Source organism: Chelon labrosus (assembly GCF_963514085.1).
Source record: "Chelon labrosus genome assembly, chromosome: 7".
NCBI classification, from domain to species: domain Eukaryota; kingdom Metazoa; phylum Chordata; class Actinopteri; order Mugiliformes; family Mugilidae; genus Chelon; species Chelon labrosus.
Window position 1 is genome coordinate 3,623,731 of NC_140343.1, and position 18,419 is coordinate 3,642,149.

The window sequence follows — 18,419 nt, forward strand, 5'->3', positions numbered from 1 at the left end:
GAGGGGAATACCAAAGCAAAATGAAGGGAGGTGCCCGTTGATTAAGCTGCAGGTCGGGATGCACACTTGAGGTGAAGGGAGGTGACCATGGCAACCTCCGCCACCCATCACCCCCCCCCCCCCCCCCTCCAATTAATAAGAGGAGCAGCCCTTCTCGAGATGGTATGCAACCTCCCATGCAGCCTCGTATTGAGTGCTGACAGATGGGGAAAGTGTCGGCGAGGAGAGCATTTAGACAACAGGGAACATGAAACCTGATCGCTGACACACGTGTACAGCCTCTGTGTGTGTGTGTGTGTATATGTGTGTGGGTGAGTGTGTGTGTGTGCTGAAAGTGAGTGCTGAGTGCCGGGATATAAAGGTGTCTTTGTTAAAGTGAGAGCCACTCCAGTCCTTAGTCAGACGTTTGGCCTCGGGGTGTGTGGAGAGCTCAAACCTGGGCACTGAAGCCCCCCCCTCTATTCACTCACATACACACACATATATTCACAAATACACACCAGGAAAAGAAGTGCTGCAGAGGCATCAAGCGATCTGTGTTTGTATGCCCTTACATGGCCATATGCAAGTGTCTGGTAGAAAAGGTTTTCATGTGGATCTACATGACGTATTTGTGTTACCGTAAGGCGAGCGAGGGTAGAAGGGAGTGGTTTCCTTCTGAGGGATCTCCTGGACTTTGCCGTACAGCTCGCTGGTGGAGGCCTGGTAGAATTTGACGCTGTCCGTCAGGCCGCACGTCTTAATGGCGTCCAGGAGACGCAGCGTCCCGACGCCGTCCACGTTGGCGGTGTACTCGGCCAGGTCAAAGGAGATCTAGGACAAAAAGAAGGAGAGATACAAAGAGACATTATTATTTACATGGGAAACATCTTGTATTTAGTTCAGTTCTATAATGGATGGCATTGCTACTGATTTACTGAATGGACTTTATTCTGAGTCACAGGGACCTGACTAGTTTCAGTATCAATTCATTTAATTTAATTCAGTTCAGTTTTACTTCTCAAAAGAAACCTTGAGCAGAACCTTAAGCTCATATGGAGGGACCCATCTGCCTGAGGCCGACCGGGTAGAAACAGAGAAGAGAGAGAAGAGAGAGGATAGGAGGAACGAGATAAAGGGTGTAAGAGAAAAGAAATTAGAGGATAGGAGCTTGGTGCGAGACAGAAGAGAGGAGAGGACATGTGCTCAGTGCATCGTCCCCCAGCAGCCTAGGCCTACTGCAGCATAACTAAGGGGTGGTTCAGTCCAGCTCTAACTATAAGCTTGATCAAAAAAGAAAGTCTTAAGCCTAATCTTAAAAGTAGAGAGGGTGTCTGCCTCCCAAACCGGGAGCTGGTTCCACAGGATATTTCTGTTCCAAAACTATTTTACTTAAACTTCACTGGTTCCATTTGTGCTATTTCCACAAGACTTAACCTCTAGTATCACATCTCTCATACGGCTTTGCTTTTGTGTCGTTACATCTTCTTGAATCCAATCATGTTTCAGATCTGACGATGCCGTCATGTTGAAATTTTAAACCCAGCCCTAGATGATATTGCAGATTTTTTTGCAATTTTAATTTCTGATAATAGCTCACAAATTGTCGAAGCCACTATACCTAGTTTTACACCAATATTTCATGTTAACTTAAATCTTTAATGTCTTTCTTGCTGTGTTCACACTGGAAAGTCACCGTTTATTACGTCAGCCATGTCTAAAGCTTAGAGGTGAAGTGGCTGTCACTGCCGGACAGTGAGTGTCCCGTCTCGTAAGCATTTTTCCTGTGATGACTATTGATGGATGACACCTCTATGAAGACACCAACAGAGATATTTGGGGGTCTTGAAATTCTTATTAGAATATGAGTCTGGTTAAACTATATTTGGTTTTCATTATGGGTGCATTTTTTTAACCAATACAGAAATAAAAAAAAAAATAATCTTTGCACGTAACTGGATAGTTTGTTGTGAACAAATTCAACTCCATAATTACTCTTAAAGCCTGCCCAAATGATTTGAATAGCCCAGAAGACTTTTGTCAGACCACAAAAAAAGAAGTTAATCCGACTTCCAGGCTAAATCTTTTCAGACGCTTTAAACATGCGAGTTATTTGAAAATTCTCTTTTTTTTTTGCTGTAAAGTTGGACATTTTGACACGGAGATCAATGGGGATTGACTTGTTTTTGGAGGTGGGCTCTAGAAGCCACTTGAGGACCTGCAGGTTTCAGTGTTGGCTCCATTTTTCAGCAGTGACGACCAGAAGTGAGTCGAGTTTCATTGCATAAACATGTTCTCCAATTACGGACCACATTTCGCACAAAGTCGGCAAAATCTAATAAAAGTTGGGAGTGTTTGTGGAGTCCATCAGTGCACAACGGAAAGGTCAGACCTCAAACTCAATACTCCAACTCCCAGAATTCCTGTTACCGCTGCTGAAGGCCAAGAGGGAGGAAACTTAACGAACGCTTGGGGGGGAAATTAAGTTTAAATTAGAAATGGATGTGCACATGCATGATTCTGTGTGTGTGTGTGTGTGTGTGTGTGTGTGTGACACTGTACTCGGACTGTATGTGCTTGTGTGTGTGCCAAGTTGGCCTCAGGCTCCAAATCAGGCGTGACGGTTAAAAGCCGTGCTGGTTAGTGGTCACCACACCTGGAGCGAGCGGCGTGAGCCACGTCTGTACCGAGGAAACGCTTCGACCCTTTAGTGCTTTCACACCAGCACTGTACACACGGCCAGATAAAGGCCCCTTATTTAAAGCCGGGACCCGGGAACACTGGGCCTCTATTCCGCTCAGGAGTGCGCACACACTCGTGCACACAGTGAGCAAGTTTGATCAGGTTCAATTACACTCCACGGCTCAGTGTAATTACCTGTGACGCTCCACTCTCGCTTTTACTTTGCATGCTGGCATTTTCATTTACATTTACATCATTTACAAGAGAAAGTGAGAGGGCTATTTACACAGACTCGTACTGTACATTACATAAATGCATCTACAGCTACACCCTGGTCCACAATAGCAACAGCTGTCTAACAGAATCTAAAGTCTAAAACACCAGAAAAGAAGCTGAATATTCAAAAGTGACCGGTTGAATGAGCGAGACTCAACGGGGGCTGAACATTATGAGCTGTTGTATGATGTCCGCCATGATCTCAGAAGGAAGTCTGACTACAGTACAAAAAAAGTCTGCTTTTTGTCAAGCTGTTATACATTTTAATTTTATTTACTAACTAATAATTTTGTCCAAACTCCAACTTCAACTTGCTAGAGTCTGAGGGGATTCTTTCAAATTGCTTTCTTAGGGTGGTATTGTACCTAAATATGTTTTCGGTGTCTGGTTCTTGACTTTCTTTTTACAATTTTAAAGATTTTGTACAACAGCATTTAACATAGAGCTTTTTTCACTGAATCAAAACTTTTTTTGCAGGACATCCCAATCGGTATCAGGGCCGATCCAGCCAAGCCTGATCTTTTATAGTTGTTTATTTAAGGTCTGCCATAAACCCAAACCACGTCTTTGTAATGTCAAAACGTCTTCTTCTGTTTTGGATGGAGGTCGTCACTACATTAACTGTGACAGCACTATTTACTGCACTGAATATAGTTGCATGGCGACTGAAAGTTAAAAGATCAATGTAGAACCTAACCCTAACCCTAACTTGATAGGGACATCCCTAATTGGTACCGAAATGTTTTGAATGGTACAAATATGCAATCACTCCATAGCGAAGTTTTGAATCCAACTAAATGGACAAAAGGTTGTTAAAGTGGGGAGTGGTGCATAATATAATCCCATTTCTCTCTCATTCACTTCCTGGTTTTTCGTTGAATTTACAGACTGTGCATTTTAGTGTTCGGCTCAAGGAAATACATTTCTTTACAGATTAAAGGAAACTTCACCTTAGCCAAGGGTTGCCTCCGTGAATAACAAATTAAAACAACAACAGACCAGATCTCGTCATATTGCTCATCTTGCTGGGTCTCCAAGCTTAATTAGTAACCGTCCATTCACCTGGTTTCACCTGGAAACAGTGGAAACTCTGGCTAAAACTAGTTAATTCTTTCATTATACATTTACACCTTTTTATTGCCGACATAGTCAAGGAACCGAAAAGTCAGTTAGCTAAATAATTAAAGCCAAAATCCACCGCGACATCCAAAAAAATAAAGAGAGAACTGGAGATCAGAGAGCTTCCCGTAGGAATGAATGGACTTCCAGTTGACTAATGGACTGTAGATCCATTAATTCAACTCAGATTGTATTTATTTATTAACCCAACATCACGAATAACAAGGTTTCCTCCACGGCCATCGAGCCCAGGAAAGAAGACCGACTACTCAAACAGACACACAAAAAAAATAAAAAATGCTCACTCTCCCTGGACCTCATAAACCTTATTTTATGTTTTACGTCCCACACTGAGCCCCCCCTCCCTGTCCTGTTGTCTGTGTGAGCCCATTCCTCTTGTCCCCCCCCCCCTCCACCGACGAGCTCACATCGGGTATCAAAACCAGCTGAGAGGGGCAGAGTCCAGGACGCCTTGACAACTTAAATCAAACAAATTGCCTTAATGCCTCCATTCTCTGTCATTATGTAAGGCAGGGCCTGAGCGCTGACGGTTTAAAGGCCAGACGTTTGTGCATGTGTGTGATTGTGTATGTCTGGAGGGGATGGAGGCGGAGGGGGGTGGTCGGGAGTTTGGCTGCTGGGGCCCCCATCGGCCGACCTGGCAGATATTGTTCTGTTCTGGGAAGCCGGCCAGGTTCTGTCAGCATTGGGGGTCCGCCACAGCCGAGCACATATCCCGACCCCAGAAAAGCCATCCGTTAACAAAAAAATAAAAAGTGTTTCTAAATGTTCAGGATATATGTGCAGCATTCGGGGGTTTCATTTCTTTCCTGCTCGCACAAGGCTGCTGCTGCTGCTGCTGCTGCTGAAATGCATGCTTGAAACTGGGGAATGTGACTCCGTAAGTGTGTGTGTGTGTGTGTGTGTGTGTGTGTGTGTGTGTGTGTGTGTTCTGACACATGTATAAATATGAGCTACATTTATTCAGCCGTGGCCTCCGCTGCATACCTGCATGGCCGTACGTACATAGGATAAAATGTAGGTATTAAGTTGTACACACACGGGAGAAGAATGGGTCTATTGTGCGCTAAGAAGACTGAAACTCAACAACAATACAGAGATTAAAATGTGAAAAATGTTTAGAGAACACAGACTTTGAGTAATATTAGTTATATATATATATGTATTTACAATATGTTTGTATAAAAAAAGAGAATTAAAATTAATAAATTAATATGTAAATACTGTTTTCTGTGTTGCCTTGACGTCTGCATATTTACAAATGTCATGTATGGTTATATTGCACTGCCGTAAAAAAAAAAAAAATAACAATAATAATAAAATAATTTATTGCATCCACAATCATCTCAATAACTGATACTCCTGAATCATTTAATGTATAATAATAGGAAGCGGTTTAAGCCTTGTTAAAGACATGAGAGCAACATATTTGAGAATAAAAGGCACATTTAAATGGAATAAAATATATATTTTTTTGTATTGTCAGACTTGTTTATGCTCTCTAAAATTACTATTCTAAATAAAAATGTCTTATTTCAGCTCCTGCAGGATATTTTAATTCTGGATCATCTCTGCTCATAAAAGGAAATCCTTATCCTACATTATTCGATAGACGTTGCACTATTGAGTTGCAGCCGCGTGGCACCAGATTACAAAACCCAATTTAAGGCGGCAATGACATCCGCAATTTAAAAGCAGCTCCTGCAGCCAGTAAATGCCTGAAAAGGCCCGAACCTTTACTGTGAAGGAATTCTTCAAACGCAGAAGCTCACCTCTGCACCACAGCTGATACGTGAGGGCATCTGAACAGAGGTGATCCACCTGCTTTCTGACCTCTCAAAACAATCACCTAATCATCAGTATTGGGACTACAGTACTGTCGCTGCGTCTCCATCAGTCGTGTTTCAGAAGAGATTCTCTCAGGCTACAGCCGTTTGACTCTGCACATATAGACCAATAAAAATAAACCGCAGAGATTCCCATTAACGTTAGGCTCCACGTGGGCGTTAATAACACGTCTGAATTTCCGATTACAGTCAGCTCAGGCCATTAAAGTTGAATCACACCTGATGCTATCTGTGATTAACGACAGAATGCAGTAAAACGACACGTTTTCCTGTTTAGGTCAACACGTAATAAATTGCTCTTGTATTGAATAGAATCATTAGATAGAGGTTAAAGCTTCAAAGACGTTAAAATATTTGGTTTGAAAAAGTTCAAAAGCTGAAGTTGGGGTTTATTATTTAGCGGTTAAGGAAAGAAATATTCATCGACTACTCAGAAAATAATAAATACATCAACTGGAAGAATTATAAATAGATTAAATGACTGAAACAAAAATCCCTAATCCCCAGAGTAAACTTTTTAATTATAACAGTTAAATTAAAACAATGAGTCGTGTACACAACCAGTAAAGAGGCAGATTAATGACCTCAGTGGGGAACTATCTCACTCTCTCAATATTATTGCGGACTACGTCGTCAAACACTGAAACTCCGGCGCATTCCTGCCAACCGCGAACACCCAAATAAAGAAATCACCGAGATGCCCCGGAGGTGGGGAAGACTCGGCGTGGAGGAGGAGTAGAAAAAAAAACAGAGAGGGAGACAGCGTAGGGAGAGAGAGAGAAAGTGCGAGTTTATTGGTGTGTGTGTGTGTGTGCATGAGCATGGGTGGGGGTTTGTGGAGAGAAACCACAGTCAATTACACCTTTACTCATCACATTACAGGCCAACTGAAATTAGAGCAGTCGTGTGTTAACAGAGCAAAGACAAACAGGCCGAGTCCCCTCCAGGAGAGGGAGAGGTTTAGATCCGACCTGGCAACCCGCGCTCTGCCAGACAGATCAATTACTGCGCTTTCATCAGCCCAGCCACACTCATCAGCTTTATGAAGGCAACGCCGTATATAAAAAAAAAAAAAAACAACATCCCACGAAAACATGAAGCCTCTAAAAAAGACAATCAAAAGCTGCAGCTCCCTCACTTTAATGTTTGCAGATTCCTGAGTAGTTAATTCTTTCGTAGCATATTAAAGTGGTGTTCTGCAATGCTTCCCGTTTCCTAAATGAGATATATTTCTTCTGCATGCACTCAGACTTCACCAGTCTTTCTGCTTGGTTGGTTCAGTCGCCGTACAGAACATTTTTTTCAGACTTTTTTTACTATTTTCGCAGAGATCTGACTAGTGATTCGGTGACTGACACAATAGCGCATAGAAATAAATGACCACAATGGCATCGGCTAGCAAGACTGGGCATCGTTACTGATCTACTAAATCTATTCATTTCTAATTCATAAAGTCCTGGTTCAATTAGATTAAATTCAATATTTTAATGAATTACCAAAGAGATCCGACTGAATTTCAGAGATTTGTTGTATTTGTACGATAGTTTACTACCATATCTGTCATATGGCTTTGCTTTTGTCCAGATCTGTTGCCATACTTTTTTAAATCCAATCAACTTTCAGGCCGGACGGGTTGCAACCTCTTTCATGTGTCGGGTCTCCCTCACACGTGGACAAATCTCGTTGCAAGGAAGATCTCAAGAGATTTGTCGTGCAAGACCGCAGGGAGATTTCAAATGAGAGGATGCACGCAATGGTATATACATGTTCTCCTTGTTGCTGAAAACTTAACATACTTACAGATTACTCATCCCAAGAGAGTCACAGTTACAACTGCAAATAATGGCTGCACAGATCAGCCACAACATTAAAACCACTGACAGGAGAAGTAAATAACATTGACCATCTTGTGACAGTTCAGTGTTCTGCTGGGAAACTTCTGGACCTGGCATTCATTGGTGTGGATGTTACTTAGACATGTAGCACCCACCTAGACCAGACCAGGCACCCCCACCCCATAGCAATGACACTCCTTGATGGCAGCAGCCATCCCCAGCAGGATGCAGCCTGACACAGACACACACACAAAAACGCTTTAGGAACAACTAAAAAAAAAACATGAAGAACAGCACAAGGTGTTGACCTGGCCTCCAAATTCACTAGATCCCAAACTGATCAAGTATCTGTGGGACGATCCACAGAGGCCCCTCCCCTCAACACACAGGACCCAAAGGCCCCCCACCACAGGACACCCTCAGAAGGCCCATGTCCATTCTCTGAGGAGTCAGAACAGTTTTGGAGGCACAAGGGAGACCTACACAATATTAGGAAGGTGGTCATAATGTTTCGTCTGATCAGTATTTATGCATTGCTTGTTATCCACAGCACTACTGTGGCACAAAACGAGTTGAAGCCGCTGCTCCACTTTCCATGTTTTCTCAAGCTTCGCGCCGTAGCCTAAGCTACTGTTGCTGTATGCGGGCCCACGCTAACAGCCCACTCTCCAAACAGAGCAGTATCTCCATCATCATGTGTTGTGATGAAACTCGGGGGAGGTGGGGGGAATCTCTCCATCTCCAGTTCTGTCTTGTTGGAATTGTGACACTCGCAGCTCGTCTGTGCGTAAACACACACACCTGTTAGAAAAACAAAAGTGCTATTTGTTTTTTAGTTTTTTTTTTCCCCCCTCCGCGTGCCGTGCCAATACGCCTTTCCCTGCAGACACAATGGAGTTCAAAAATAAAGCCTGGGAGAGTGAGAGGTGTACAAAGTGGGCAGTGAGTGACATGGAGAACGAGGCAGAGCCTTGGGTGGAAGGCTACCGCGTCATCCGGCTGGAACGCGCATTCGTTACTTGAGTGTTTTCTCATGGGGAACCGAGTGTTCCTAACAGCGTGACTCCCCCGGCCTACGCAGCACTGCAGGCAGAGCTACAGGTGTGACTACCTGACATGTGAAGGGCAACGCTCTGCTGTCAGCACGTCCAAACATTATCGGCATGTTGCTAAACCTCAAACAACACCAGTATTCAATAGAGACGCACACACACACACGTACCAAGAATTCACTGATAACCAAATTCTTTGTCATCGACAGGTGACAGTTGAAGGCTTAGGAATAAACGTAGACACAGTGACAAGCGGAAATAATACGTGCGTCTAAAGAGTTTTAATTACAGTGCACCTGAAGTTAACAGTTTATAAATAGAAGCTCTGAAAAGACGTAGCTGACATGCTTCACATGGTTTACATGAGCTGCTTTTAATACCTGCACCAACGAAGGAATGTATAGGAGACAAAGAAAATGCACGCAGCTTGAAAATATGCCTTGAATACAGATTCCTGAAAGACGTGCATCTTGACTCTCAATTCCCTGTTTGAAGAGGTTTTTTTTTTTTGGACTTTTAGTAGCAGTTGAACAGTTCCGAATGAAAATGCACGAATTATACCGTAAACAAAACATAAATTTGCCTTCGTACGTCTGTATCCGTCAAGCCCAATGTCTCTGTAGTAAACTGAATCTTTAGTAGTAAACTGAGAGAAAGAAGTGTCAGTATTCGATGCAAACTGTCCTGCATCTGCACCCTTACCCTCTCTGCAACCCAAAATAAAAGTCAGCTCTAAAAACCTGGGAATGAACGGAAACTTCCGTGCATCAATGATTGTGTTTTCACCTCATCTATATGTCTCTGACACTCTGCAAAGGAGGATTTTTGCATTTTCAACGGCCTTTAATGTTTGAATAGATGAGAAAAAAATCTGATTCAGAAGATAACATGTTTTGCAAAGCTCATTGCCTGGCTTTTGTTTGCACAGACTTTGGATCCATTAAGAGGCTGAATTTAATCTCACTTTAAATACTCAAATTTGAAGCAAAGCCGTGTCTGATTGCTTGTGTGAGTAAAGATAAAGCCGTTGCACACATTGCAGGGCTTTCAAGATTCGTGTTTGACCTGCGCAATCTCCTGATAGTTCCTCGGCCATCGTAAAGAAGCAGGAGAACTTCCTGGAAGGTCCTGGATTCCTAAAGTCTAAGAAAGTATTCCCGCGCTGGGCTCGTGCGCACAGACTTGAAAAACGGCTTCCAGCATTTCCTCTTAATTTAAGCAGGAACGATTACGGCACGTCGTCGGTCAGTGAGAACTCGTCGGCGTCTGTGACAGTGACGAGATGTGCTCTGTTCCTCTTCATCCTGCGAGACGAGAGTTTTAGCTCTAATAAAGCTCGACATCACCGTGGGATTAGAACAGTTGCCGAAAGTGTTTTCACGTTTCTTGGCAACCGCGCTTTCATACAGAAAAATTAACTACGCCAGAGTGATTTCTAAAGACATTTTATCCCTCATTTATTCAGGTGTTTCTTTACTTGCGGCCGCTCGCTGTATGCACAGTCGGAGCTCCAACACGGAAAATGAGACCAACGTGGATCAACTTCAAGAGCGCTTCAAAGATAGCATTAAAAGAACAAATAAACTGAAGTAACTGAAACATAAAGGAGGGAGAACGTTATTTTTTCAACTCAGGGATCTGCACATGGCATGACATGCATCCACCCCCCGACTGATGTGCACTCAGCATTACGATCCTATCTCCGTCTCTGCATTTTTGTGTCTAATTACAGGCGTCTTCTGCTTGGTTAGAGCAAGCGTTGCTGCAGCTATGGCAATGGACAAATACATGTACACACATCAGGTGGATCTGAAAGAGACAGATGGAGACGTGGGAGGGTGTGAGGCACACGTGTGGAGAGATACGTGCTGTGAGAGCGTGTGTCAGGGCAGGCAGACTGAGAGTTGGAGATTGACTGTCAAACTCAGGATTTATGCAGTCGAGTCTGGAAAGTCCCCCCGTCTGCCTCGCGGCATTTCGAATTTACCTCCCTCACTCATTCACCAGTCCTCTCTGCATCGCTCTCTCTTGAAGGGTGAACAGGTGACGGCCGGTATCTCCATCGCTCTTGCCCCGCTCCGTCTCTCGGGGCACCAGAATGCAGGAAGGTTTGCGTGCCTGAGCCAAGGCAATCGCTTCACGGTCCAACTCTCATCATTTTATTCAGGTGGTTTTCCCAGTGCGACTGCCAGACACGCGTCTTTGCAGAGGAATCATGTGGCAAAACTTACAGAAACCTACTGAGGTAACACAGATGAAGAGATTGCACGAAACGTCCGTTTGAATCACTGCAGGCAGTCCCCCGTTTCACCAAAATATGGGGTAAAATACTGTTGATGTGCAGTCTGATATTGCATAGATGCCCTTGGATCCTGCAGGTTGCATTTTGGGCCTCACTGGCTAGGGCTTCTTCCAGTGCATCCTGCAGATGCTCAAGCAAATTGGGTTCTGCAGAGTTTGGAGGGAAGGTCCATGCACCAGTTTTTAAAGTTTCCTCCTTTCCTTGTCTTCCAGAGTCAACTGGCTTCAGTCCAATAAATATTTTTGTCAAAGTTAATGTAGTGTGGAGAGGGTAGCTCCAGAAAACCTGGGTTCTCTTCTCCAGAAATGTTCTGGTCATCCAACGCTGCGATCAACTCCCTAACCCTCTCTGGAAGATTCTTCTCCTCGACTCTGTCTCCAGGAAACTTATCTCTTCTTTTAAAAGCAGCGTTCAGTGTTTGTTGTTGTTGTTGGGTGCAGCCTTTGCCTGAGTGGACTCGACGTACTGTATTTTGTTTATTTGGTTTTCTTTTTTGGTGCCGAATCAATTCTTCCACACGGCAGACACGTTTAGTCAAGTGATACAGGGTCGTCTTCTTCTTCTTCTTCTTCTTCTAGGCTTCCTGGGGGCTTTGAAGCCAAAGAAGCCAAAGAAGAAGAAGAAAAAGACGTTTTGCCGCTACAGGGATGTGGTTTTGGTTTACGGCAGACCTAAAATAAACCCAATCATTTTAAAAAATGCCTGGATCGACTCCGATACCAATCGGGACATCCCTAGTTTCTGCGCCTGGTCTCAAACACTGGCTACGTTCACATGGACATGGACAATATTGTTTTTGATCGTTCTTGACAAAGATTCCAACTTTCCAGTTTACACAGGCGTTAAATAAAACGATCCGATAAGATATGTGTGTTTACATGCCCCAAAACATCAATCACAATAGAACTTGTTGAGTCTGCCAGAAATATAACGGATTGAGAAGTTGTTTTAGCCCTAAGGTTTATAGACAACTCGGAATTAATTCTTCTTTTTGAACATTTGTTTTAACATTTTCTTTTGCTACCTGCTAACATTTTGTTAAGCTACAAACTCGAGAACCAGCTCATCAAGAGTTTACATGATAGTTATTCTGAGCTAATAATTTTACACCTTCCCTTTCAATTTGATTAAAAATTCCTAGACACATGAGACATTTTCTTCTGCTATGTCCTTTGAAGCCTTGCCAATAATTAGGTGGGTGGTGAGTGTCAAAGAATGCCAGGTTTCCCAGCAGAACAGAGCATTGCATCAATGTTATCCACCTCATCTGTGAGTGGTTTTAATGTTGTGGCTTATAGGTATGTATCTGCAGGGGGAAGGCGGTGTTTTTCTCTGAGGAGCAGATGTGAGAGGTGCGTTCATACACCCCATTCCTTCAGCGTTGGATCAGACATCCAGGAACTCCCTGGAAAAGTCACCCAAGAAAAGAAGAAGCCCTTCATTCCTGCTTTCCCTCAATCGCACCAATCTGCCCTACAGACATCCACCACCAATCACTCACTCCTACCTCGCAAACATAAACACGCGTGTAAACATGGCAACAGGTCCCTGTGCAAGCGGGTTGCGGTGTTGCCCCGGGGGCTGAGTGGAGCAATCACGGCGATGTGAGAACACAAGAACACACGGGTACAAACCGATTTGTCAACGGTGACAACATTTTTTCAAGGGTTTCACAGGAAAATTCTGGGAATGTAAGATCCTATCTACTCTACAACCAGCTACAGAAAGCAAACAGACTGATATCGTTGACCGTATGTGAATAAGAAGTGACGACGGGTCATTGCTGCTACCTTTTAAAAGACACTGAACACATCGACGTGCACTCAAAATGAGAGAACGCTGAGGAAATTGGAGATGACAAATTGGCTTCACGCCGCAAAGACACATACCAACGCTGAGCATCATTGTTTTGGAAAATCTTCGTAATTCACATTAGTCAACAATATCAATGCGTTTGCTTTCTGGAGCTGGTTATGGAGCAGATAAGATCTCACATTCCCAGAATTTTTTAATTTGTTTCTGATGACAAAACTCTCTCTTACCTGTGTATTGTGTTTGTGTTCACATCGTCATGATTACTTCACTCAGCCCTGCAACTGCAGCCAGTTTTTTTTTTTTTTTCAAGTTCGTCCACATTGAAAGTGGCTAAAATGTGGATTAAATTCCTATAATAAAGTTTCTTTCTGAGTGGGACAAATTAAATCTGAGATGCATCTAACTTGACAAGACTTAAGCTGGAAATTACACCTGCATAGTTTGTTTTAATGCACCAGAGAAATTATTTTTTGCACTAAAACGTCTGAATCGCAGGACATTTAGTAGCCTAAGACAAAAAGATTGCTAAATGAAATGAATGCAAAGCCTCTAAAACGCCATCTTTTGAATTAGCCAATAAAATCTAACATGCTGTCTTTGATCGTCATAGTGGTATCCAGTTGATCGCCTGTGACTGCTAACGTAATATAAATCTACAAGGTGGAAACTGCAAAAATAAGTACAGACTAGTACTCGGCGCAGCAAATATTATTTTTATACAATGAAGTAGGATGCAGATTTCTTTTCTGAGTTGTTTGTGCCATCCCTGCGCGTGAGGAATTTCATCTTGTTGCATTGCGGAGGAGCCCAACCTGGAAACGCTAATCCAAAGAGCAGTCAGAGAGGTGGAGCATGGGTGGAGCGGAGGCCCAAGGAAAACACCTAGCAGCCTGCGAGGACACCCAACTGTCACTCAAGGTTATAGAAACCAAAACCACTTTTCTGTAGCAGGCTGTAAACATGTTTGTTTCTGCTGTAGAGTTGGACGCTTTGACATGGACTGACTCACTGTTGGAGCCTCGAGTGGACATTAGCGGTACTGCAGCAGAATCATTCTACTAAACTGAACTAAAGCTCTGGTTTTACAGGTTTTGTCGGGCTTTTAGAAATTAAAGGAAGTTTTTACCCCGAATCCCAATGCAAACTTCTTTCATTCTTCTTTTTATTCCGTGTATTCATAAAATTTTGTAGCTCGTAAGCCGGACTGACTTCACCGCCTACTCCTGGGCAAGTGGCAGCCTCTCTGGTGTCTCTCTCTCTCTCGTGTGTTCTTAACTTTGCTTTATATCCTTTTTATTCCTTAGGCCTTCTGATTACACGCACTGTGTAATGTTTCATTTTATTAAAACTACTTACCTATCTGCAGTGTTTCTGTGTGTGTTAGCCACTTTCAACACTTTACATTTTACCTTTGCAAATTGTGAGTACTTTTTGCTAAATGAAATGAATGCAAAGCCTCTAAAACGCCATCTTTTGAATTAACCAATAAAATCTAACATGCTGTCTTTGATCATCATAATGGCATCCAGTTGATCGCCTGTGACTGCTAACTTAATATAAATCTACAAGGTGGAAACTGCAAAAATAAGTACAGACTAGTACTCGGCACAACAAATATTATTTTATACAATGAAGTAGGATGCAGATTTCTTTTCTGAGTTGTTTGTGCCATCCCTGCGCGTGAGGAATTTCATCTTGTTGCATTGCGGAGGAGCCCGACCTGGAAACGCTAATCCAAAAAGCAGTCAGAGAGGTGGAGCATGGGTGGAGCGGAGGCCCAAGGAAAACACCTAGCAGCCTGCGAGGACACCCAACTGTCACTCAAGGTTATAGAAACCAAAACCACTTTTCTGTAGCAGGCTGTAAACATGTTTGTTTCTGCTGTAGAGTTGGACGCTTTGACATGGACTGACTCACTGTTGGAGCCTCGAGTGGACATTAGCGGTACTGCAGCAGAATCATTCTACTAAACTGAACTAAAGCTCTGGTTTTACGGGTTTTGTCGGGCTTTTAGAAATTAAAGGAAGTTTTTACCCCGAATCCCAATGCAAACTTCTTTCATTCTTCTTTTTATTCCGTGTATTCATAAAATTTTGTAGCTCGTAAGCCAGACTGACTTCACCGCCTACTCCTGGGCAAGTGGCAGCCTCTCTGGTATCTCTCTCTCTTGTGTGTTCTTAACTTTGCTTTATATCCTTTTTATTCCTTAGGCCTGCTGATTACACGCACTGTGTAATGTTTAATTTTATTAAACTACTTACCTATCTGCAATGTTTCTGTGTGTTTTGGTCACTTGTAATCATTGTACCTTTGCAAACTGTGAGTACTGCAATGCATCTTATATTTTTTATGTATTCTTATATTGTTATTTTATTCTATTTGTATTTGACTCCTTGCAACTGTCACTTTGTGGGAGCAAGAGCAACAACAAAACAATTTCCTTGAAGGATTAATAAAGAATTCTGATTTTGATTCAAAAATCTGTCGGGCCAATCAAAATAAAAGATAAATTGTGCTGACTTGTTGCAGTGATGCAGTGAATCGTGCAGTGTTTTCTGTTTTGCTTTTCCTCCCTGTATTGGATGAAACATGTCCCGTAATGTAATCCTAATGTGTGTTACCAGAATAACCAGAATTACCTTTCTAATCTCTCTTCTGTGTTTTAACAAACATCCTCCTGAAGAACAGATAACACATCTCTTCCTATCCCTCCCTCTCTCTCTCTCTCACCCTTTTTTTTTTTAATCAGCTGACCAGGACCAGATGACTTCAAAGTGAGCGCTGAGAGAGGTGATGACGGACCTCCCACATCTGAGACCCCCTGTCAGGACCAAACTGATCCCCCTTTAAACACCTTCACCCTCCATCATTTTCCCCTCCTCCCCCTGCACCCCCTGCTCAAGCTGCCGCCGCTCAGGCCCCATTTGGCCGTAATCAGCACCCAGCATCGTCTCTGATTAGGAGGAGGGGGAAGGGGATGGTGGTGGTGAGAGGTAAAACTTGACAAATTGGCACATTCTTCCTCAACTGCTCCCTCTTTTCTTCCCCTTCCACCCCTCCGACGCAGCCACAGACCCCACTTAAATCTGGCAGCACCCCTGTCGACCCCACTCCCCCCACCCATCCTGCCCCACTCACTCACTTGATGAATGCTGTCCTTGTGAGCAGAGGAAGCCACCAAAACACACACATCCATGCCCTGGTGTTTCTTGCACGATCCTTAAATAGAAGTGAAGTTCGGGGACCACCGCCCCTGCAGGTGCTACCTCTCTTTGGTTGCAAACACACACACACACATACATATATATATATGTATGAACTCACATGAACCACAAGAACACGCTCCCATAAATACACACCCAGACCACAGTTTGGCCACAATAGCGCATACCAACACACACTCTGGCTGCCCTGGGAGCTGTCACACAGCCATGTGACCAAAATGGAGCCCAGATTCTGATCCAACATTATGCCTGATTTACACAACCTCCCCCCCTCTGTTGCTCTCCCTGCCCCACCTCAAACCCCCGTCGGTCTATCCAGGCCCATCCAGGACCCCCTGGACAGAGGCGGCACAACAGCTGCATGTGTGTGTGTGTGTGTGTCGTAGAGACAGGGGAACGAGCCGGGCCTACTGGTTATAAATACCTCCCCGTCTGAGTTGCAGAATCACTGAAAATGTCGCTTTAGAGATGTTTATCACGTCTGTGATGTTGTTTGAACGACAGAAGCCTGATTTAGAGCTGAGCACTAATGCACCACGGAGCAAGACATCAATTTCCTTGAACGTATGTTTGCTAATTTGACTTGAGTAACATGTTTTCTTTTTGGCTTACGCAGGTTTTCTTTAGTAGGTCTTCTGAGCTGCCTGTCCCTCTGAAAAATCCTCTTAAAACAGCATATTCTGCTGCACTGTTAGTCAGTTCTGCAGATGGGAATGTTTCCTTCTTCGCTAAATCCACTGTATACTGTATGTATGCGTATGTGGGTTTTGATTATGCATTTGGAAATGACGTAACCCTAACCCTTTACTCCAGTTAGTTCCAAAGGAGGAGAGATTGGTCTTCTGCATAAAGTCTAACCCCCTTCTGCGCACACAACCTCCCATCGTCAAGCATGACGGCATGTTTACAGACGCCAAAGTAGCCTGACTACTGCAGACGTCCAAACCCGGTTCTTCAACATTTCAAAAGCAAAGATAACTTCCCAAAATCAGGTCATCTTGTAGCTAATTTCTTTTACATTTTTGTTGAGCTTGAAATCTAAAAAAGTCTGAAATTGGGCTTTTTGGCAGGAGACACAATAGACAATGGACATACCTTTTTGCACCTACTTACTGGACACTCTGTCATTACCATGTCTGTCTACCTCTGCTACATGTGGTGACTGTGATTTTCATTCATTTTTTCCCATTTGTAGCTCTCATATTTATAAAAAAAACAAACAACAAAAAAAAAAAAACCTTCTACTTCTACCGGTCACTTTATATTTCTAACAGGTCACTTTATATTTATATTTCTAACAGTTCACTTTATATTTTTAACATAGTTTATAGTTGTATAAACATTTTATTTCTAGTCACTTTCTATTTTTTATATAGCTTTTGTATTTTATGTTCAATGTATGTTACTGCTACTGGATGCTTGAATTTCCCTCGGGATTAATAAAGTATCTATCTATCTATCTATCTATCTATCTATCTTTTTAGACAGGTCCATGAATCTGATAGATATTTCAGACGGGAAACTATTGGTGCGACACCAGTGAAGCCTGACAAAACTGACTCAAAGTTGAACTAATACCCACAACTGAACAGTTTTTTGGCCTTAACCTGTACCTGCCCAGTTCAATCATCTCCGCTGTGGCCCCTGCCATTTCTGCCCTGTCAGTTTTCGGGTTTGCAGATTTTCCTGCGCCGTCGGAGGTAGACATTGTGCTGACATCACTCTGCAGCGACTGGAACAGAACAACAGTTTGCCCGACACTGGTGTACCAAACCTACTGCGACTTGTGCTTATCGTTATTACGAATTACCTTTGAAATATTTAGTTAGTGAAAACTTTGTTTTGTGGTCCAAGAGTTGGACTTATCACTTTAACACCTTTTGGTTCACTCTGGCTAGATATTGTTTGTATAGACACATTTAGGACTGGGGTGTTGTTCACTGATGTGTTTTGATTTTGGATAAGGAGATAGGTTGTCTTTCGAGTTTTCATTTTTAGAAAGGACTCGGCCTACATGTTTAGTTTAGTTTTACAAAAAAGGTTTAAAAGCCAGAAGGTGTGGCATTAGATTACCAGAAGTAGAAATGTAATTAATGACCTGCCGCATGTAGAGAGTTGCTATAAAAGGAAACCATCTTAGTCACAGCAGTGTGTCCTTTACTTTAAAACGACTGGAGCTTGGTTCATGCACCTGCACGGGAAACAGGGCTGTTTTGTCGGCGTCATTCACAGAAACCGAGCGGCTCATGTTGGAAGCTGGAGCTAAT

General features: G+C 43.1%; 1 protein-coding gene across 1 annotated transcript in view; it reads right to left on the reverse strand.

The window, feature by feature from the left end:
* Positions 1-18,419, reverse strand: part of gmds (GDP-mannose 4,6-dehydratase) — a 182,553-nt gene that overhangs the window by 116,220 nt on the left and 47,914 nt on the right. The window contains exon 5 of the mRNA XM_084547979.1: positions 621-813. Coding sequence (XP_084404105.1) covers positions 621-813 — 193 coding nt within the window. The remainder of the gene's footprint in view (positions 1-620; positions 814-18,419) is intronic.